Source organism: Chroicocephalus ridibundus, chromosome 19, assembly GCF_963924245.1.
Source record: "Chroicocephalus ridibundus chromosome 19, bChrRid1.1, whole genome shotgun sequence".
NCBI lineage: Eukaryota > Metazoa > Chordata > Aves > Charadriiformes > Laridae > Chroicocephalus > Chroicocephalus ridibundus.
Window position 1 is genome coordinate 5,155,821 of NC_086302.1, and position 22,323 is coordinate 5,178,143.

Consider the following 22,323-nt stretch of genomic DNA (forward strand, 5'->3'; position numbering starts at 1 on the left):
GTGGTGGCCCTGCCGTGAACTGGGACCCCGCGAGCGAGCCGCGATCCCCAAATCACCAGCCCAAGGCACCCGCAGTCGCCCAAGTTTCTTCCTTTGGAAAACAAACCTCCATGGGTGCGGTTCCCCTACCACCGGCATCGAACACCACCCAAACTATTAAAAACAAGAACAGCGGAGTGAACACCAACCCCGCGAGCCTGAGCAAACAAGGAAAAGGAAATCCAGAAGTTCATCGTTCCTATTAAAATGGTTCCTTGCCCACATGGCGCTTGCGTGTGCCCAGGAAAGCGAACGCGGGCACCGCTCTCGCTGGCGGCCAAGTCCTCCTCGGGTTAGGGCAGAGCGGAGCTGGGGACGGGTTTTCCAGTTTTTAATCGCCATCTAAGCCCTTGAAGGACAGGAGGAAATCACCGTCCTTCAAATTGAAGAGATTTGGGGCAAGGAGAGCTGTTGCACGGCGAGGCCCGTGCTGCAAAACTTGGCTCTGCGGCTCCCGACCACCAGTTGTCTTCATCTCAGCGTCAGCAGATTCGCAGGGGGCCGTTTCTACCCGAGTGCAGGCGATGGAGGGCAACACCGGGAATTTTCCTTCCCTAACTTCAGCGGTGGCAAGAACCACCGGAGTCTGTTGGACTGCGCGGCAAGGCAGATTATTTTTCCCCACAATGCATAAAGCCGGCTTGTATTTTGGAGGCCGTGGAAGCCGAAGGAAGAGGGCGGCAAGCCACTTTCCGTCTCCAGACTTTGCAAGGGTCGGTTCTCGCCCCAGTAAACACCAGGGCTCCCATTTCAGCTGCTAAAGCTTCATCCTCATCCTACCAAGGGGGACCTGGGCTGCTTTTCCCAAGGCGCTGGCTGCTGGCGGATGCAGTGCCGTGTCGATATTTACTCCCGACCAAACAGCTTGGGGAGAGACTCCGACCTCCCGTGTGTTTTTTTTTTTTTTCCTTCCCGGGCTGTATCTGGGTTACCGCAGCCCGGGCTGGATGCTGCTGCGCCTTGGCGTTACGTAAAGCTCCATCCAGCAGCGTCTGCTCCTTCGTTGCTTAATGACTCAAAACCCGCTGTATCTGCTCTGCCTCCGTCCTCAGCCTGGCCAGGAAGAGCCTGAAGGGCTATGGAGGGAAGGGATACGGAGGGAAGGGTGCTGGGCACCCAACCCAGCCCCAGCATCCCCACATTTGGGGAGAGCTGGTGTCAAAACGAGCCAGATCCCGCATGAGTCTTTGCCCGAGGCGATGCTTCTCGCACTGCAGGTAGAGTAGAGGCCACCTCCGTGCCCTGAGCTGCTCACGGCAATTTGGGAACCCTCTCTCAAGGCCAGAAGGGGATGATTTGCAGCTCACGGGGCGGCTGCGGCGCTAAGAACCTACTGCAAAAGGGAGCGGGGAGGATCCCCCCCTTCGCTCAGCCCAGCCTCACCCCACAGCAGAAAGCCCCCGGGACCATGGGCGCCGTGTCCTACAGCATCTATAAGGTCCCCTCCCTCCCCACCTGATGGCATTTCCCTCTCCCACCCACGCAGGGTGGCTCCATATGGCACGGGACCCAAGGTCAGGCTTCCTCAGAGCTCGGGCAGCGCTCCCCTCCTTTTAAAGCCCTCTCTCGAAGCACTGCGGAAAGAACATTTTAGTAACCTTTTAATCAAACGCTTCACAAGAACGCTTTAAAGGAGGCAAAGCCTTCACGCACTTCCCTGCTCCGAGTCTCCCACCCCGGCGACATTGCTGGAGCTGGATCGTGATGGCCCTAGGGAATACTGGCGTTTAGAGGTGATAAATAAGAAATAAAATAGTATATATAGGTATATAAAATTATATATCTATATATAATGCTGATACTGGAAGCAGCCTGCGCCACGAGACAGTGTGCCAGGGCCGGGGGACCGGCATTTATGGGGTCCCCCCCAGTTCCCAGAGCCACCGCGCGCCCGTCCCCAGTGCCCGCAGCTGGGATTGCCATCGGCCACCACATCCCCCTCCAGCTGCAGGGCGAGTTTGGCTGGGGTTAACGGCCCCTCCTTCCACCGCAGGAGAAGAAACCTGAAGGAGGAGGGAAGAAAATCCACGGGGTCGGCGTTTGGGTCGGAGCAGGGTAAGGAGAGGGAGGAAGGAGGGCCGGGAGCGGGCGGCGTGGCGGGGAGGGCTTGGCACGTTGATGGTTAAGCGGGATGCTCCTGCGGCTTCACCCCGGCTTCCCAAGCGCCCACGCACTTGGGAGCATTGCGGGAAAGCCGGCTTGCTTCCAGGAAGATGCCTGTTAGCTAAGAGGAGGCAGAAGAAAGGGGAACGGTTACAAAAAAACCCCGTCTTCCCAGGCTTCAGAAGTTGAGGAGTGCGGCTGCAGGCTCCAGCAGGCAGGAGGCAGCCCCGGGAGGGGAATTACACAATTATTAACCAGGGATTACACAGCTTTTCCACCCCCTGGATGATTTTTTTTTGCCGAAAGGAGGTAGATGAAGGGTTAGCCTGAGCGAGGGGGTGGTGAAGCCCCGCTGGGCGATGCTCGTAGCAGCCCCAGGGGGACCCATGGGTGCTTGTTTGGGCTGCGGGATGGGACCGAGCGGCAGCATGGCTTGGGTACGGAGGGTGCTGCGGTGCTGGAAAAGCCCCGGGAGAAGGCACGGAGGCCGGGAAGGAGGGAGCGAGGGGGAGCAGGCATGCTCAGAAGGGCTGCCCTTCTGAAGGACACTGCAGAGAGCACCGGCTGGAGGGGACACACGTGGCTCAGCAGCACCAGGGTCCCTCTAAGGCCACTTTAACCCTTCAGGACACCAGGCTGGCAGGGTCCGGGTGGGCCACACAGAGATGCAGCAGCCCCGTGTCTTCACCAAACCCATCGACCCGGCGGCGAGGGATGCGGGAACACCTTCCCATGCTCCTGTGGGACATGGGGACCACGGAGAGCCCTGACACGCGGACACTTTGCCGGACGAGCCACAAAGTCACTGATGTGTCACCAGCCATGGGGACTAGCCATCTGCAAAGCCATTGCCCAGCACCATCCCCTTCTTTTTTCCTCTGCTTAGAAGAAACGCTGGGGCAGGGAGGAGGGCTGGGGCTGCGCTCCAGGGTCTGCAAAGCACCGAGACCACCTTGACCTGGCTTTCACGCTCTGTATTTTCGGGTGGTAAAGGGGCAAGGATGTGGGGCTAAGCCCCAGGCAGGGTGGAACCGAATGTTTTGCAACCGGCTCCCAGGGGAAAACCCATCTCAGGCTCTCAGCTTCTCTCCATTTATCCCTTTTCCTCCCCCAAAAAAGGCGCTGGATTCCTCTCTTCCCCCACCCGACCATCGGCCACTGCTGCAGTTGCCCAAAGATCAGCCAGGCTTTGCTGATTGCTGGTGGCCTCCGGCACAAGCCTCGTGGGATGACTCGTAGCCGCTGAGAGCGTGTCTCAGCCCCGCTGGGCACCCTCCCTGGTAAAATGGAGCCGGATCCATCACTCTCCCTGCAAAGAGAGGGAGCGAGGAGCCTGGGGAAGGGCACGGAGAGAGAGCCACGTGTGCCCGGCACCGGCACGGGTACCAGACGTAATGGGGAAGTCTCCAGGGAAGGGGCTGAAAATTGAACTTGCTGGAAAGGAATTAAATAGGTGGTGATTTACACCTAAAAATAGAGCGAAGCCACGGCTCGTGTCACCCCGCAAGGGGAGGTGGTAAAACCATGATCCTGAAATTACAGCCGTTGCGTCTCGCAAGCTCTGACGGCACCATCTGCCCTGAAGCTCCAGCCCCACCGAGCATCATCCCGGCTCGCTCCGGCACCCGCTCCGACGGGATGGCACCCGCGCGGGGCTCTGCCGCAGGTGGCTGGGAAACAAACCGCCCCTTGATTTTGCCAAATCCTTTTCCGCCTCACCACGGAGCAGGGGTTTAATGCAGGGCCAGGTCTCCCCGGTGCTCTCCTGCAGCTCTCTTTGGGCTGGTTTCAGCAATTTGGGTTGCGTGGGGCAACCTTTAAGGGAAGCATCCAGCGGCCTCAATGTCCAAAACGGAAAAGCTTGAATTTTTCCACCCCAAAATGACATTTCCTGGTTAGAAGTTGACTTTTTTTTTTTGTTTTAAAGATAAAGCTACAGAAAGAGCTCCTACACAAAACAGTTTCCTCCAGATCCAACCTAATGTTTCATTCAAGCCTCATTATTTTCTTGTCGCTAATTACGAAGAAAAGCCAAGAAGCAGGATGGTAATTAATTTATACTGCTTTTTGTGACTCGGGGAGTTAATGCCGATCCCACGCAGGGGCCACACAGCCGGCACCCACCCGGACAGGGAACAGGGAGAGAAGGGAAAAGCAAGGCACGTCGCCCTAATTTTGGGGATCACTCTTCCGCAGCCCAGCCAGGCGCGGGCAGGGGGCTGCGAGCAGCCTGTGATGCTCCGTGCTCGGGTTCAAATCCACGAGCATTCAGCACGGCGTTAGAGCTTGCCGAGATTTTCAGTCTGCAAGAAGTGGGGATCACTTTAAGCTTTTTAAGCGGGGCGCATCCGCGCGGGATGCGGGATCCGCACGGGATCCTCGCAGGCTCCGTCCACCCCAACAAAAGGTGCCCAGCACAGCCCGGCCATGAGCGTGACCAATTCCCAGACCTCAGTTCCCAGCTGGATCGCACACAACGTCCCTACGAGTCGCGTCACTGCAGTAAATAGCTGTTCAGACCCGTTGCCATTTGCCCAAGGTTTTATTTTCTCTTGGCGTGACGTTAACATCCCCCTTACCTACCGACCTCGCTCAAACGGCCGGCTCCCACCTCGCGGCCGCTGAATTGCCCCTTGTTTTCCCTTCTTTTCCTCCCAGACTGCAAACAAACTGGGGGCAAACGGAAATTTTCCGGCGATAGGAGAGCGAGAGCCGCCTGGTACAGCCTCCGGCTCGCTCCATCTCCTGTATTCAGCCCTAACGCCCACGGCAAGGCAAGCGTGCATGAGAAGGTGACCCTGCCTGGACCCTGCCTGCTTTGCGGAAGATAAGAACAGCCTTGATAGCATCAGGCCAGCCCACGAATGAGTCAAAACCTGAAAGCCAGAGAACAAAAAGCAGACGTTGTCAGGTACCAGGAGCCTTGCCGCAGCTTAGTGAGCCAGCCGCGGCGACCGATAATTCAGGCTGGCCTGGCCCTTCCCGACCGTGCAAGGACCGATGCAAAGCGGCGTGGTCAAACCCTTAAGGTACAGCCACGTTAGCAAAAGCAGAGGATGCCGCCAGCGCAGCATCACCGCCCCGGGGGGGAAGAGCCCTTCATCCCAGGCAAAGGGCAGACGGATTCTCCGCGCCTTCGTCGCCAGGAGGGGCTGCAGGGGGGGGGTCTGCAGCAGGGCTGAGGGTTTCCCAGTTGCACCATGCTCCCTCCGCAGCGGTTTGCAGCCAGTTCCTGCTGCTGAGGCCTGAATAAATCCTCCGACGGGAGAGGAGACGAGTCTACACACCCTGCACCCCCGAGGCTGCTGGAGAGAGCAGGCACTTGCCTTGCCCACATCTCCCGGTCCCCTGGGCACCTTCGGGGAGCCGATCCCACGCCCCAGAATAGGGTAAACAGAGAAAAAAGCTGCAGCCAGAGCCTTCCTCCTGGGGAGGATGCTGAGAGCTGCCCCGGGCACGTCGGGGATGGATGCCAGGGCATCAGCAGGAGCGATGCTGGCCTGGCACTCTGCGAGGGGCAGGGGGAGGACAGCTCGGAGCTGGTCGGGGATCCGAGGCTGTGCCGTTTCATGCCTGGAGCCTTTCAGAGAGCAGTTATTTAAAGCCATTTCATGCATTTTAGCTGCTAGGACAAGCAACGGCGGTGGGGACTGGCGATAACGGGAACGGGTCCGGCGTGCTCTCAAACCAGCCGTTACGGCAGGGCCCGGCGGGGAGGGTGGGCAGGCGGCTACCGCTCCTCCCCACCCCGCACCGGCCCCTGGCACCACACGGCTGGGGAGCACAGAGGGCGAGGAGCTGAGCTACGCCACCCACGAGCCCCCCTGCAGCAGCACCATGTAGGAAAGTGCCTCTAATCCCCACCATCGTGCCTTGCCTTCCCCCGGGAGCGCCTGCTCAGCCCCCTCCAGGGGTGCTCGCTCCGCCGAGGGATGGACCAGGCACCGCCTGGCTCCGAAGGGCTGCAGGGGTGCCAGACTTCACCCCCTGCCCATGCAGCCCCCTCCCAGCCCTGGGCAACGTCAGCAGAGAAATACCCAAGGATGCTGACGGCACCCCCGGGGAAACCACAGCGTTGTCCCTTTAGTGCAGGGCTGGATGTGGAGACCCAGAAGCATCCCAAAAAGACGAGCAGCCCGGGGAACGCAACCAGCGGCGTCACTGCAGCAGCGGGAGTCACGAGCCGCATGCAGATGAGCCCAGCTCCCTACCTGCCCCAACAACCCCCCCTCCAGAAGCACAACGCTCCCCTTGGCAAGGGAAATCTTGTTTTCTCTGCCCAGAGCCCTGCTGGAAGGTCACCGGGGAGGAGGAGGAGGAGGAGGAGGAGGAGGAGGAGGAGGAGGAGGATGCTGCGCTGCAGCCAAGGGAAAGGCGGGTGTCGCGGGACCTCGATGGCAACGCTGCAGTGCTGCAAAGCGGGAGGAGGACGCAACGCTCCCCGGCGCGCAGGAGAGCTGTGAATCATCTGCAGGCACCCTGGATATCAGCCTGCCAGGATGGGCGGACCCCCCCCTTGCAGAATGCCGCTGTGTACGCTTATAAACAAGCTGTTTACGCCGACCAAGAGAACTTCAACGATAACAAGGAGAGATCCTTGGGGCCCAACGCAGGCTCAGCCCCGACTCGCCCCCCCCGGCACAAAGCCAGGGATGGGGGACTGATGATTTGCGGTTTGCCCGCTCGGCGCTTCCCCGCTCCGAAGGGGCTGTGTCCCTCTGTCCCTCTCTTTTCCCAAGCCTGGGGCAGCGCAGGGAAGCTGACCATGCCGAGACCTTTGCATGGTCCAACGCCCGGCGTTCCCTGCAGCTCTGCGAACCAGACGGCGAATGTTTGGGCCCGCGACTTCGCACAGAAGCGCCAAACAGCCGGCAGCAATTCCTCCCAATTAAACCTCGCCGCCCTGACCCAGAAGGTCTGGTCAGGCAGGCGAGCCAGCGACAGCCTGGGCTCTCCCTAATCCTCCCCCCTCCTCCAACTCTAAAAGATACACTAATTAATTAAGATCAACCCAAACTAAACAGTTGGCTCCGCGGCGCTGCGTGGAGCAGCCTGCAGCAAGCCCTAATTGTGGCGCTGGTGGACGGCAGCGGGAAAGGGATCCATCCTGCTCCCACGCACCCTCTCTGCCCCGCTTCTCCCTCTGCTTTCCCTCCGCTCGGCCCGAGGTTTGGGTGAGACTTGGCTGAGGAACCAGCCTGCCCAGGGTCCCAGCCCTGCCAGCACCTCCCGGCAGAGCTGGCCCTGTCCTGGGGCACCCGCTTCCAAGAGCCGGATTCGGGGGAGATCCGCGTCCAGGAAAATCTCCCCAAACCAGGCAGGGAAGTGCCAGGCTGCCCTCGAAGGCAGGGCAGGGCAGGGAGGAGCGATCGCTGCCTCCCTGACTCACCCACCGCTGATTCAGCTGCCAACTCCCAGGCAAGCCCTAAAAAGCCCTTTTTTTTCTTCCCCCCCCCACCTCACGTACTCCACACCGGGATGCCCGCACGGCCCCACGCATACCGGGAAGCGGCAGCAGAGCCGGCAGCCCACCGGCAGGCTCCTGCCAGCTCGCAGGGAGCATCCCTGCAGGGAGACGTCCCCAAGGGCTCACGTTGCGGGAGGTGATGAGCACGACAGCGGCCTTTTGGGACCAACATCCCCCTCCGACCAGCCTGGGACAGTCCCCAGCCTGCCACTCGCCCAACGGCACCGTGGCTGGGAGGGGTGGCTGACACAGCAGAAGGCTGTGTACAGAGAGACCTGGCCAGGCTGGAGAGTTGGGAGGAGAGAAACCTCCTGAAATTCAACAAGGGCAAGTGTAGGGTGCTGTGCCTGGGCAGGAATAACCCCCCGCAGCAGGACAGGTTGGGGGTGACCTCCTGGAGAGCAGCTCTGTGGAAAGAGACCCGGGAGTCCTGGTGGACAACGGGATGACCATGAGCCAGCAATGGGCCCTGGTGGCCAAGGCGGCCAATGGCATCCTGGGGGGCATCAAGAAGAGCGTGGCCAGCAGGTGGAGGGAGGTCATCCTCCCCCTCTGCTCTGCCCTGGGGAGGCCACACCTGGAGCGCTGGGGCCAGTTCTGAGCTCCCTGGGTCAAGGAGGACAGGGACCTGCTGGAAAGGGGACAGCAGAGGGCTGCCAAGATCATTAGGGATCAGAATATCTCTCTTATGAAGGAAGGCTGGGGGATTTGAGTCTTTTTAGTCTGGAGAAGATAAGACCGAGGGGGGATCTCATCAATGCTGATAAATACTTAAAGGGTGGGTGTCAGGAGGATGGGGCCAGGCTCTTCTCAGTGGTGCCCGGGGACAGGACAAGGGGTAACGGGCACAAACTGGAACATGGGAAGTTCCACCTCAACACGAGGAGGAACTTCTTTGCTGTGAGGGTGGCAGAGCCCTGGCACAGGCTGCCCAGAGAGGTGGGGGAGTCTCCGTCTCTGGAGACATTCCCAAGCCGCCTGGAGGCGTTCCTGTGCCACCTGCTGTGGGTGACCCTGCTCTGGCCGGGGGTTGGACGGGATGATCTCCAGAGGGCCCTTCCAACCCCTGCCAGTCCAGGATTCTGGGATTCTGTGAAAGAGCCCTTGGGAACGCAGTGGGGAGGACAGGGAGGCCACCATCACCCTCCTGGGAGGAGAAAGTGCCCGGGCACTGCCATAACGCACCGTGATGGCAATCCACAGACAGAGGCGTTTAGTGGAAACACTTGAATATTCTTTTTTTTGAGAGCAGGGAGAACCGATGCAGCAAAGGCACGTACCCTCATTTTATCTCCGAAGCACTCAGAAGAAATTAACAGATCAATTGGGAGTCTTTTATAGAGCTGGTATTAATTTCCTCCCAGCTGTAAAAAGGAAATGAGAGACAAAAGACATTAAATGGACTTGCCCAAGTCCCCAAGTGAATGGCGTGAGAGCTGGTGTGAGAACCCGGCAGCTCCCAATTTCCAGTCCTATGTTTAGATAATGCTTCTCCTTCAAATCAGAAGAAAAGCCAAGGACACTCTGCAAGAAAAGCAGATATTAAGAAAGACCTAATTGCTATTAAAGACTGAGAAACCCACGGCGCCCTGGCCTGTCACCCAACAGCTACAGCATTTTAAACAGGGAGGAAAACCCGGAGCCAGCTGGAGACGCTGCTGGAGCAAGCGGTGATGGCTTGGGAGGCTTCAAGGCTCCCATCGCGTCTTGAAGAAGCTTCTTCCCGTTCCAGCTGTGCCCAGCGTGAGCAGAGCCGCTCTCCTCCCCCTCTCCCCAGCTCCAGACGAGGTGCTGCAAAACCCAACGTTCTCCCCCAAGAGAAGCTTTGAGAAGCCGGTGGAGGGCTTGGCGCTACGTGCCAAGCTGGCTATTAAAAATCTCCGTTGACTTCAGGGTGCTCCGATAACCCCAATCCCCACTGACTCGGTGACTACATTCCTCTAACGGGCACGTTCCAAGGCCGCTCCCAAACCGCAGGCTGAGATTAGCAAACCTGTTTGAAGCCTTCAGGCTCCTCCACACGGGGTTTTTTCTAAGGCGGGACCCTACGAATCTTTACCAGCCTGTGGCACCCATCCAGCAGGAGCTGGGCAGGCAGGGACGGAGGCGCACGGGGACAAACTACCAGGCAAATCGCTTCTGCTCTTGCTCCCAAGACTCATTTTGAGTCTTCTCCACCATCTCTGGACGGGTGCATGGCGCAGCCAAGTCAGAATGGCTGGGCTCTGCCTGGCACACGTGGCTTACCCCGGAAAACTGAGTTTTCTACAGGGCAACGGCATCCTTGTTTGGGTTTAAACCCTTCGAAAGCAGAACAGCGACGGCAGCTGGATTTGAGCGTTTTGAGGAGGCCTAATAGAAGAAGGTCTAGAAGAACTGTTTATGCTCCGGGGAAAGGGGCCAGGAGCTAAACATAACCGCTCAGCGGCCACGCTCTTCCCAGATGGCTTCAGCTGTCGCAAGAGGCGCTGGATGCCACGAATAGCTGGGCTAGGAGAGGTCAGCGCAGCACGGCGGCCTCAAGCTGGGGGATTTCTGCAATAAAACCATCTGAATTAGTTTTTGCAGGGTGCAGAGCCAAACTTCACGCTGTTTAGTGCGGCTATTGAATTGCTCCGGAGCAGAAGGTACTCAAGGAGACGTGAAGAGACGGTACCCGGTCACCTAAAATAAGGCTACGGTCGTTCTCCCAGCTCCTCATCCTCAACCACATGGCGCAGCGTTTAATCCACGGTTCCTGCTGGCCCTCGAAGCCTTGGGAAGAGTTAAAGCCGAGCCAGCCCGAGGTGACCACGGACAAACTCCCCAGGCAGAGCAATGCCAATCGCCCTTCCCAGGAAGGGCAGATTTCCTACCGGGAACACGGGCAGGAAAGACAAACAAAAGCTTTTCAGGAAATAACCTGTTGGTCTCCACTCCGACGGGAGGGAGGAGGTAACTGCAATTATCACTGATTACTACCGGCCTTTGCAAACCCAGACAAAGCAACACCGCTCGCAGCACACGCCAGTGGCGAGATGGGAGCCAAGGCGAGCGCACCCAGACACCTTCACCTCTTCCCTGGCCTTCGGCACGCGGAGATATTAGAATCATAGAATGGTTTGGGTTGGAAGGGACCTTAAAGCCCACCCAGTGCCACCCCCTGCCCTGGGCAGGGACACCTCCCACCAGCCCAGGTTGCTCCAAGCCCCGGCCAACCTGGCCTTGAACCCCTCCAGGGATGGGGCAGCCACAGCTGCTCTGGGCAACCTGGGCCAGGGGCTCACCACCCTCACAGCCAAGAATTTCTTCCCAATATCTCATCTAAATCTCCCCTCTTCCAGCTTAAAACTGTTCCCCCTCGTCCCATGGCTCCCCTCCCTGCTCCAGAGTCCCTCCCCAGCTTTCCTGGAGCCCCTTTAGGGACTGGAAGGGGCTGGAAGGTCTCCCCGGAGCCTTCTCTTCTCCAGGCTGACCCCCCCCAGCTCTCTCAGCCTGTCCTCCCAGCAGAGGGGCTCCAGCCCTCCCAGCATCTCTGGGGCCTCCTCTGGCCCCGCTCCAACAGCTCCGAGTCCTTCTTGTGCTGAGGGCTCCAGCGCTGGAGGCAGGACTCCAGGTGGGGTCTCCCCAGAGCGGAGCAGAGGGGCAGAATCCCCCCCCTCGCCCTGCTGCCCACGCTGCTTTCGATGCAGCCCAGGATCCCACCTGCTGAGCCCACGCTGGTGAGATCCGGGGGCTGGAGAACCGTCACACGCCATTTCAGCCTTCCAGCATCCCTCCCGCACCGAGCTGGGACGCAGGCGATGCTATTTCACACCCAGCCAAGCTAACAGCAGCGCTCCCGGGAGCAGATGCTCTCCCCTCTACGCGGCATTCACAGCCAGGAGAGGAGCCCCTGCGTTGCAAAAACGCACCCTCCAGGGACCGGGGCCGCCGTGGGAAAAGCACTCCCAAGGGAAACTGAGGCACTAGCAGGGCTGGATACACCAGCTCTTCGTTTTAAAGGCCTGCGCGTGCTTTTAAGTCTGCGCCTGCGGCATTTGCGCCGTTAAAACCCTCAGCAGCAGGGTGGGAAGCTGCCGTCTCACCAAACACATCATTTAAGCTTTAGCGCGTCGTGACTGTGATGTGCAGAATAATTCCAGGCACTGAAAAAAACCCCGCGGTAAATCGGCAAAAGGCAGTCTGCTTCTGCATATGTGCGTCCTGCAGGCTCGATAAAGAGAATTATTTCCCTACCAGCACCCTCTATTAAGCAGAATTGAAGAGTGGTCCCTCGAGGTTGATTGTATTGCGACTTTCTGGAGACAAAGACCATTGATGCTCTGATGTTTATGAGTCACTTCTGGGCAACCCAAGGAAACGCATTTGTTCCCTTCCGATTACAAAAAGTACTTTGCATCCTCTAACTTTCCGCTCAGGCTTCTCAAAACAGCACCTCGACTTCAAACAAGTCCTTACCCCATCCCTGTCAAATCCGGCACGCAGGTGGGTCAAGCTCTCCTGGGAAGGAGACCCACCCAAGCCGTGGGGTGACGTCCCCCCAAAAGGTGACACGCCACCAGAGGTGACAGACCACCAAATTTATTCTCCACTCCAAGCAATGATCAATCTTGGCTCTCGCCTCTTCTGACCAACACGCAGCAACGTGTGCGCGCCTGCCCGTCTGCAGAGCTTCGAATTCCGTTTCTTCCTTCCCAAGCCGAAATACACGCCTTCTTCCGCCCGAGGAAAGAGCAGAAGAACAAAACACGACGAGATAGCCATCTCTCAATTAACACACAACTGGAAGATGTTGGGAAATTAGAGAGATAAGCGAGATACCAAACACCATACAGAACAGATGGCGATCGCACAGCTTGCCTAAGGCGGTGTGTCGGCCGGCACCGTGAAGCGAGAGGACCAAGCATCGATTCTTGGTCCGAGCCAAACCATCACCACAACTTCCCTGCTCCTCTGACGTTCCCTTTGAAGCTGCCGGCCCGCATTTCAAAACACCGAGGCTGTTAGCAAACCTACGCCAGCAGCCTTGTGCCCCGACGGGCGAGAAGAATCCGCCGACGACCCCGGGCAGCCCAGCGAAGCCAGCGCAGGGGAGAGGCGGAACCCAGCTCCGTCGCCGCTCGGCAAGGCTGTGTTTTCACAGAGTATTCCGGCTGGATTTCAGTTTTTATTTGAACAAATTAAGCCTCGGGGACTCAAAAGAGAGGGGGGAAAAAAAAAGCAAAGAAATGTTTACGAGGCAGCTGCAGTAATTCATCCTCATTATTGCTTACTTTTAAAGTTTCCTCTCTCAGTACCCAACGATGCTCTAGCAAAGGACCGACTCCTGCCTGACCCTGGGACAGTCTCTACAGCCTCCACCAGCTCCACAGTCTACAGCCAAACCCCAGGACTTGCAGGAGGGAAACGGGAAAGGATTACATTAAGGAAATACTCTTTTGCAAGCCCAATGAGCCTCTGGTCTACACAAGTGCCATTGAGATGTCTGTCTCTCCCGCAGAAGAGGGGCTCCAGTCCCGCGGTGCCCCAGGTTTATACTCTCGTAACCCAGAGAACGACGCTCTCCCCTTCCCTCCACCACCGCCCGGTTTCCCCTTCTCCTGCGTGTAACTCTCCAACCCCAAAGGACTCTATTTAGCCATGCTAATCGCAGGCAAAAGACTCGTTCTCCACCCTGCTAATTCCCAAGCACCTCTGGGTATCGTGGCTAAGCCGCGGTTGGGTGCCTGGGCACGTGAACCAAACCGGCCAAATATCGCCATGTTCTGCTTCTACCCCATAAACCACCCCAGGAGGGGTTGTTGGAGGTCTCAGGGGAGGGACAACTTCCCAACGTCTCCCTGCAAGCCGGGCCAGCACCCACTTAGGGCTATGGGTGTTGCAGGAGGCGGTGAGTCAACGCTCACATCCCCGATCCCCCCTGCAGACTGTGCGGGAACCAGCCCTGCCCCCCCGGCAGGAGGCGTCCAAGCCTTCGTTAATAAATGGGATGAAAGACCACCTTCGGCTCCTTAAGGTCCAGAAAGCAGAGCGGTGAACGGGGCATCGCTGCGGGCGACAGGGTCCCTGCAGGGGGGCAAAGCCGTGGCTGCAAACCCAGCGTAATTCTGCTTTAATGGACGTTAGGGCTGGGATTACAGACAGGTTCAGCTTTTCCCACTCCATCACCATCCCGTATTTCACAGCGGGAACCTTTCACTCTTCCAGCCCTAATTAATCTAATGGTTTTTCTCAGAGCCGAGGAGGGAACAGTTTGGATGGGTTTGGGTTTTTTCGCTCAAACACCAGCAACGGGTAGATCAGGGAGGGAAAATAATGCGGTGGCTGTTCTTTCCGAGATGGCAAAGCAGAGAGAAAGGGAAACCACCGCTTGCGTTTGCATCATTCCCCGCCAAGGAAGCAGGAATGCAACAGGTCTGCATTAGAAGAGGCTGTTTAAATTCATTATCGTGACAATTTACACTTTTGTGGCACCAGCTGCGGGAGTATTTCAAAATTCTTTCCTGGCAGTTATCTGTCAAGCCCCCATTCCCCTGCAAGAACGGCCACCAGCTCACCGATACAAACGGGGAAACGTCGGGGGTGCCCTCAGACCACACGCCACTTCGGTATCTGCAGCCCACACATGGAATAAGCCGGTGGCAAGCGGGGCAGGTTGGAAGACAAACATCTCCCTCCGGCTCAGCGAGGGAATCCACATCAACCAGTCCCACGGATCCAGAAGAACCAGCCCACAAAACCTCCGGCAGCCCTTCCCACCAGCCAAGCATTGCCCACGGCTGTCCCCAGAAGAATCCTGCCTGGCACAGCCCCACCCGGCGCCCGGCAGAAGGGGAACAGAGATAATCTCCTGCACGGTCATCCCGTACGTCAGACCCACGGATTTCCAATGCGATGACGAAGGCTGGGGTGACGCACGTTTTCCAACGCTTCTTTGCTATCCCCTTTCCCCTCTGCCTTGCAGGTGGCACCGGTGTCCCCAGGCCGGTGGCTTTGCTCTGGGGTGTTTCTGTGGCGTCTGGTTTCAAGATCCAGTTCCTGCATCCCATGCCACCACCGCAACAGGTTTCTTACCCCCCTTATCACGCCTCGCCCAAACAAATCATGGAATGGTTTGGGTTGGAAGGGACCTTAAAGACCATCCAGTGCCACCCCCTGCCCTGGGCAGGGACACCTCCCACCAGCCCAGGTTGCTCCAAGCCCCGTCCAACCTGGCCTTGAACCCCTCCAGGGATGGGGCAGCCACAGCTTCTCTGGGCAACCTGGGCCAGGGCTCACCGCCCTCACAGCAAACAATTTCTTCCTCAGCTCTCATCTAAATCTCCCCTTTTCCAGTTTGAAGCCATTACCCCTCGTCCTGTCACTACCTGCCCTTGTAAAAAGTCCCTCTCCAGCTCTCAGTCCTCAAGTCCCTGACTCCCAGGTCTCCATCGGACCTCCGGGGTGGCCCCTCCAAAAGCCCCAGTTTCAGGGGAGGGATGCGAGCTGCTAAAAGCACCCAAGTGTTTTAGCACCCAAATCTCGCTGCCAGCCAGCAGAAGTGTTTCCGCTGGTAGTTTTGAAACCCGTCCCTGCTCCTTCAAGCGCAGGAGCCACCCCGCTGTGCCCACAGCCTCTGCCGGGCTCCACCACCCCACTCGCATCCGTCACGATTTGCTCTTCTTTTCCCGGCTCCTATCACCAGCTCGCAGGCACCGGGAACTTCCTTCATCTTGCTCCTCCCCAGACACCAGCAGCGATGGGGATGGTCGGCACTGGCCAAAGGCAACTGCTTGCTGCAGGAGCGGCAACTGACGCCGGGATGCCCCGTGCCCGGTAAACCGGGCCGCCACGTGTCACCAAACAACCCCCCAAAGCAGCAGCGTGTCCCCACGTTAACGCCTGGCTGCCCACGGCTTCGGGTTGCCCTTTCTGCTCGCTTGGCACAGACCCCGTCCCCGGCTCGCTTCACGCCAGCCCGATGATCACACCGCGGTGATTCTGCTGCAAGCGCGGGGTTGGCGCTGGCTGCCATCAGACGGTCTGGAGGGAGGGGGAACCCCCCCCCCCCCCCCCCCCCCCCCCCAGACAACAGCCCCGACCCGGAGACACGAGAAAGCTGAGCATCCGGCGAATTTGGGGAGAAGAGACGGAGCAATGACTCGGTGATTTCTACAGGCTCCAACCCCGACCGGAGTCCCACCATCAGGCAGCGAGCGAGCGTCTAGCGCGCACCGGCGAGCAAAAGCAAGGCGGAGAGCCTTGTGGGGACCCTCCGCAGCCGTCTCCAGAATCCGGAGTCCCTCCAGACTCTGGAAATCAAGTCCCTACTACGGATTTGAGCTGCGAGGTGGAATGGCCAGGATGCTCCGAAGAGGCTGGGCAGCTCTTAGATGCCGAAGAGTCGTTTGGTGCCGACAGACGGCCCCGCAGACAGACAGCAGTGCATGTCTCCATCGGAGCTGGCTCCTCACGCAGGATGGAAACATGACCCCCGTGCTTTTCTGCTTTAGAAGGCAGGGCCTGAGACACGCTTTGGAGACTCAAGTAATCCCGACTCTTCTCCAAGGTGGGCAGGAGCTGGTGGTTTGCAATAAAGCTCTGGCCACCAGGCCCCAGCCCGTGGCGGCACAGCCAGCGAAGGCACTGCTAGCCACAATCTGGTATTTACATTCCTGACTCACTCCTTCCCTTTCCCCTGAAATGGAAAAATATTTACAGTCGCACTCGAATTCCCCTGAATGTCTCCTGGAGCCCTGGGAGCTGAAAGGTCAGTCCTGAGCCAGGAAACCAGGTTCTTGTGCCGCAAGACCCCCCCCCAGCCCTCCCCTGCCACTCCTTGGGCACGGCGCGACGGAAACCTTTACAATATCCTCGCAAAACCTTGGAGTCGGGCACAGAGGGCTTCCGACTTGGATGTTTTACAAAGGTCTGACCTTCCGCTGCAATGCAACAGGTTGAGTCCAAGCCTGGCTGCGACCCTCGGCAGCGAAGGCTTCTCCAGTTTTACTGGCAAAGCCAAGCCGTGGTCTGCAAGGTGGGTGGTGGGGCTTTGGAAAGGCACGGCTGTAGCTGTCCCTCACCCCCCTCTCCTCCTCCACAGTCCTAAAATACCGCGTGAGTATTAAGTAAAGCAGCCAGCACTGGCCTTCCGCTTCTCTACTGGGATTAGCAAAGCAGAAACAGCCCACGCCGGCAGGACACGCTGGGGTGACATGTCCCTCTGTCCCACAAAGCCACCGGTGAGTCCTCCAGGAACCGACCTCCTTTGCGTCACTTTACGCAAACTGCATGAAGAGGGGAAGGGCTCAGCTCACACCTTTGACTCCTCAAACAAAGCGGCAGTTAGGGCTGCCGGAGAGGGGATAAGTCACCTGGAAGGGACAACGCCGGGACTCGTTTAAGCCCAAACAGCTGTCTGAAGCGTCAAGTGCGATGAGGAGAAACAGAGCAAGAGGACAAGGGCCAAGTTGCATCTCCTGGCCCAAGGAAGAGCCTTGTAAGCACTTCTGAGCTCCTCTCCGTGGTCACCCTGTGCTACGCCAGCGGAGGACGCCCAGAAACCATTTGTAGGGTTGAAAGACTCTCAATTTTGCAGCGAGACGTGGCTCCATCACCAGCCCTAACCCAGCCAAGGGGCAGGCTGAGCCGGAGGAGAAGGTCCCAAGCCCAACCGCACCAATTCCCCCTCTTGGAGAAAAGAGGGGAAACCTCGGGGTTTTCGCGGGGTTACACCAACGCAACAATACACGTGCACTAACGGGACGGGGGGGAGAGAGGAAGCGCTGCAAATTCCTGCTCTGCTCATCCTCCTCCTTCCCCTCTCCGTGCAAACTGGACGTTCCAAACCCTGTCGGATTTAGGGAGCCTGGAGATGTGTGTGCCTCCTCCTGCCACCAGAGACTGACTGCACGGGCGTGCAGCAGCGCCCGGTTGTGTAAGAGCTACCCCTGGGTGAAGAAAAAAATAAAAATCCTATTTTGCTGCTCCTGCATAACCTCTTCTGACCCAGGGTGGCATCGACGGGGGCCGGGACTTCAGACACTGAGCAGGGAGAGATTTTTGCAGGTCGTTGAGCCTGAATATTCACCTGTACCAGCCACTTGGGAACTACGTGCCAAGACAACGAACAAGCGACGTTACCCTCTTCAAAACCCCGGGGAGGTGGCCAAGGAAAAGGATGCCCCAGGGCCAAGCCCCTCTTAGAGGCGTAGGTATGATTTTGGCATAATCAGCATCCCCGGAGCTCTGCAGGATCACCTGCCACCTCCGAAGGACCCTTGCCAAACTTGCCCGGCGGCTCCTCCTAAAATATACCCCCTTACACACGCAGTCTTGCATAATACTTTTAAGACGTAAGAACCGCCGGGGCTCAGCTCACCGCCAGAAATAACTTTTCCTGCAGCACAAGCGAGCCCTTCACTTCAGGCAAGGGCGGAAGAAGCAGCTTCACGCAGTGCCTCAGCGCGGCGCCCGCCACGGAGGGTGCCCATGGGGAGGTGGGGGGGGAACATCGGGCAGCCATGCCCCCCGCGTCCCCCACCACGTACGTCCCCGGGGAGCGGCTTTTCGCTGGCCCCATTCTGGTGGTTTCCAGCGGTGGTTTCTCAAAGCAAGCTCGGAGCAGGGCCGCAGGCCGGCGTGCCGTTGGCCCCTCCTTTCTCCACCAGCTTCCGCACAGATATTTCTGATTTCATCGCGCCGGGAGGCAGGAGGACTGAAAATGCAGTGCAATAGCCCCGAACAGCTAGCAGAGGTCGCTTAACATGCGCCGGGTGAGCCCTGAGAAAGGAGATTTCACGGCTGCGTCTCCTATGGAGAGGCACCTTTGTCGCTAAACGTGCCTTAAATCATTTTTGGGCAAAGCCGGGAAGGGATAAACGCCACGGATCCCGCCTGGTTCCCCTCCGCCCCGACCGCTTGTCTCCCAGACAGGCAGGAAGCCTCCGGGTCTGAAGTGTTTGCACTCCTGCGCCTACATGTAAATAAAACAGCCAGGAGGGACTGTGAAAATGGGGCTTTACCTGCCTACGCGCGCTCACGGCAGGCTGGGAAGGGGATGAGGTATTTTGAGAAGCTGGGCAGGGAGGATCTGAGCTCCTGGGGGGTCTCTCGGATCCCTCCGGACCAGTACAGGGCACGGTTTCCAACAGGCACCAGCTTAAAAAAATAGCTCCCAACGCAAGATTTCAATCGGCAAGCTGGAGCGCTCCAGAAGGAGCGCTGCCGTTAGCGTTATTAAATCGCTGATGGTAATTGAGGCGCAAAATGAAGGAAAGGCAGGGCTCCTCTCCCTCCCGTCACCTGCTCCGAGGCAGGAAGAGGCAAACAGTTCACCTGCCCTCTTGGCTTCGTCGCCACCGACGGGACCGGGGCCAGCTCGACCTCTGCGCTGCCAGAGGCCGGGTCCCGCGCGCCAGTGCCAGCGAGCGCGGAGCAAGTTACATCACGTCACACGCTTTTTGGGGTAATTCGGTTGGTATCGATCCAGCTGCAGAAGTTTGGAAAACACTTTGTCAACAACCCCCGCCCTGGCAGAGGGATGCTTTCCCAGAGCGGGTCATGGTAGCGGGTGACTTTTCCCAACCCTCTGGCCCCCGATGCTCGTTATCTTTAACGCAGGAATCATCCGGACGCTTTGCAGTGGAGGCAGCTGCCCACCCTGCTTTGCTGCGGAGGGGGAGGAAGGGGAGGCTGAAGCACTGGGAGATTTTTAAGTGACTTCTCCAAGGTTACAAAAGGCATCTGTGGTTGAGAAAAGGAAGCAAAGAGACAAATTGGATGCTTCCTCCCCGCTGCTGTCAGCGACAAAGGGAGGAAGGGAAACCTGGTCCAAGCAGGGAATGGTCAGGGGTTGGGGAGCATCTTCGGCCCCGCTCCCGGACAGCCAGACGAGCAAGAAGGGACTGGGGTGCCGCTGCCCTGGCTGCCAGGCCTCCGGCAGAGACCCAAGGTCGTGGGAGAGAGGTGCTCACCCCTGCCCTGGGGTGCGTGGGGGGGTTTGCATAGGCTGTGCAGGGCAATTCGCCCTGGGATGCTGGGGGTCCCACCCTGGGATGCTCTGTGAGGTCTGTCCTTGGGATGCTCAGGGGGTCCATCCTACGGATGCTCCAGGGGTCCATCCTTGGGATGCTCCAGGGGGGGTCTCTTCTTGGGATGCTTGGGAGTGCCCGTCCCATTCAGCCGGGGGGTCCCACCCCGGGATGCTCAGGGGGTCCCTGCTTGGGATGCCCAGGGCGCCTGCCCCATGAAGCCGGGGGTCCCTCCCCGGGGGTGCTGGGGGCAGGGGGGGGGGGATGTCCCTCCTTGCCTGCCTTCCCCGGGACCCCCGCCGCGCCGCCGCCGACCTACCCAGCTTCATGAGACAGGCCAGCAGGATCCAGAGGGAGATCTCGAAGGGGATGCGGACGTGCTCGTAGTCGATGCCCAGGACCGGGAAGGCTTTGCGGGGCTTGGCGTGCCCCTCGCCCGAGCCGTTGGCCGGCTGCTTGTTCAGCGGTTGGATCTCCTGGGCGGAGGCGGGGGGCGCGGGGGTGAAACCCCCCATCTCCGGCAGCGGGGCCGGTTCTCCCTGGGGGGGCTCGGAGGCCAGCATGGCCTGCAAGCCCTGGCCGGGCAGCAGCGGCCCCAGCAGCAGCAGGGCCCAGGGCAGGGCGCGCAGGGCCGCGGCGCCCATGGCGGCGGAGGAGAGGGGAGCGGGGGTTGGGGGGGCGGCGGGGGGCTCGGGCGGGCGGCGGGGGCCCGCCGGCGGCGTGGGGCAGGAGCCGCCCCGCCGACAGCCGGAGCGCTGCTGGGGCGGCCGCGGCGCCGGGGCTCATCCCACCCAGCGGCCGGGGCGGCCCCGGGGAGGAGGCAGGGGCGGAGGCAGCGCCGGCGGCGGCGGCGGCGGCGGGAGGAGGGCGGTGGGGACGGGGGGGGGGGCGGGAGAATGGGGAGGGAGGGGGGAGCTGGGGGTGCGGGGATGGGGGGGCAGGGAGGATGGAGGGGGCTGGGGAGCTGGGGGGGGTCTGGGGGGCGGAGAGGATGGGGGGAGCTGGGGGGGGTCTGGGGGTGCGGGGAGTAGGGGGATCTGGTGGTGCGGGGAAGGGGGGGCTGGGAGGATGGGGGGAGCTGGGGGGGGTCTGGGGGTGCGGGGAGTAGGGGGGATCTGGGGGTGCGGGGAAGGGGGGGCTGGACAGGATGGGGGGAGCTGGGGGGGTCTGGGGGTGCGGGGAAGGGGGGAGCTGGGGAGGATGGGGGGAGCTGGGGGGAGTCTGGGGGTGCGGGAAGGGGGCGGCCAGGGAGGTTGGGGGGGGCTGGGGAGGATGGGGGGGGCTGGGGGGGGTCTGGGGTGCGGGGAGTAGGGGGGATCTGGTGGTGCGGGGAAGGGGGGGCTGGACACGATCTGGGGGGGGATCTGGGGGTGCGGGAAGGGGGGCAGAGAGGATGGGGGGTCTGGGGAGCTGGGGGGAGTCTGGCAGTGCGGGGAAGGGGGGAGGTGCTGAGGATGGGGGGAGCTGGGGGGGAGTCTGGGGGTGCGGGAAGGGGGCGGCCAGGGAGGATGGGGGGGTCTGGGGAGCCGGGGGGGGCTGGAGAGGATGGGGAGAGCTGGGGAGGATGGGAGGAGCTGGGAGGGGATCTGTGGGTGCGGGGGGGGCGGAGAGGATGGGGGGGTGTTGCATGAAAAGGGGCCAAGCAGTTTTCTGGCCAAAAAGAAGCCAGAGCTGGGGGGCGGTCTGGGGGTGCGGGGAAGGGGCGGGTTGGAGAGAATGGGGGGAGCTGGGGGGACTCTGGGGAGCGGGGGGGGGTCTGGGGGTGCGGGGTGGGGGGAGGCCGGGGAGGATGAGGAGGGCTGGGGAGGATGGGGGGGGTCTGGGGAGCTGGGGGGGGCTGGGGATGCGGGGAGGATGGGGTACTTGGGGTGGGCTGGGGGTGCAGGAAGTGGGGGGGCAAAGGGGGGAGAACAGGAGTGGGGGGTGCTAGTGGAAAACGGGGTGCCCTGCAGAGCTGCGGGCTGCTGGTGGTGGGGGGGGAAACTGGGGGTGCTAGTGCAAGAGGGGTGCAAGGCAGAGGGGGTGTGGGGAGGGGAGGTGCAATGGGGGGAGCACGGGAGCAGGGGGGTGCTAGTGGAAGATGGGGTGCCCTGCAAAGCCGGGTGCTGCTGCAGAGGGGGGCGGGCAGGAAGAGGGGAGCGTGGGAGCTGGGGGTGCACATGCAAAAGGGGGTGCAGGGCAAAAGGGGTGCGGGGGGGGGGGTGCGATGCAAGGAGGGGCGCAAAGAGGGGAGGAAGGAACAAGGCCAGGCAGGTGCTATGGCAAAGGGGGTGCCAGTGTAAAGTGGGGTGTGGCGCAAAGGGGGGAGCAGAGATATGGGAGGGTGCTAAGGCAAGGTGGGATCCGGCTGAAGAGGGGGTGTGAGCCTCAGAGGGGGGTGCAGTGAAAGGCGGGGTGCAAGGAGTCAAGGGGGGGCAATGCAAAGGGGAGGTGCGTAGAGGCAGGGCTGCAAGGTTGGACACAGAGGCACGGGGGGGGCAAGTGCAAGGAGGGGTGCACAGAGGTGGGGGGGGGTGCAAGGAGTCAAAGGAGCCCTAATTCAAGGGCAGGAGGGCACAAAAGAAAAGGAGGGAAATGGGTTTTGGAGACTGTCCTGGAGGGTGCCTGCTGCTGGGGGGGGGGGGGTGCAGTGGGGTGACGCAACACTACACCATGCCCAGCAGCGTGGGGGTGGCAGGAAGACTGCGGGTGCACGGCCCAGGCACCCTGCAGGGGGACAAC

General features: G+C 60.2%; 1 protein-coding gene across 1 annotated transcript in view; it reads right to left on the bottom strand.

Annotated features, from left to right (window-relative positions):
* Positions 1 to 20,294, bottom strand: part of SLC9A1 (solute carrier family 9 member A1) — a 32,610-nt gene extending 12,316 nt beyond the window's left edge. The window contains exon 1 of the mRNA XM_063355881.1: positions 19,922 to 20,294. Within this exon, the coding sequence (XP_063211951.1) occupies positions 19,922 to 20,246 (325 nt within the window). The 5' untranslated portion in view covers positions 20,247 to 20,294. The remainder of the gene's footprint in view (positions 1 to 19,921) is intronic.
* Positions 20,295 to 22,323: the final 2,029 nt, after the last annotated feature.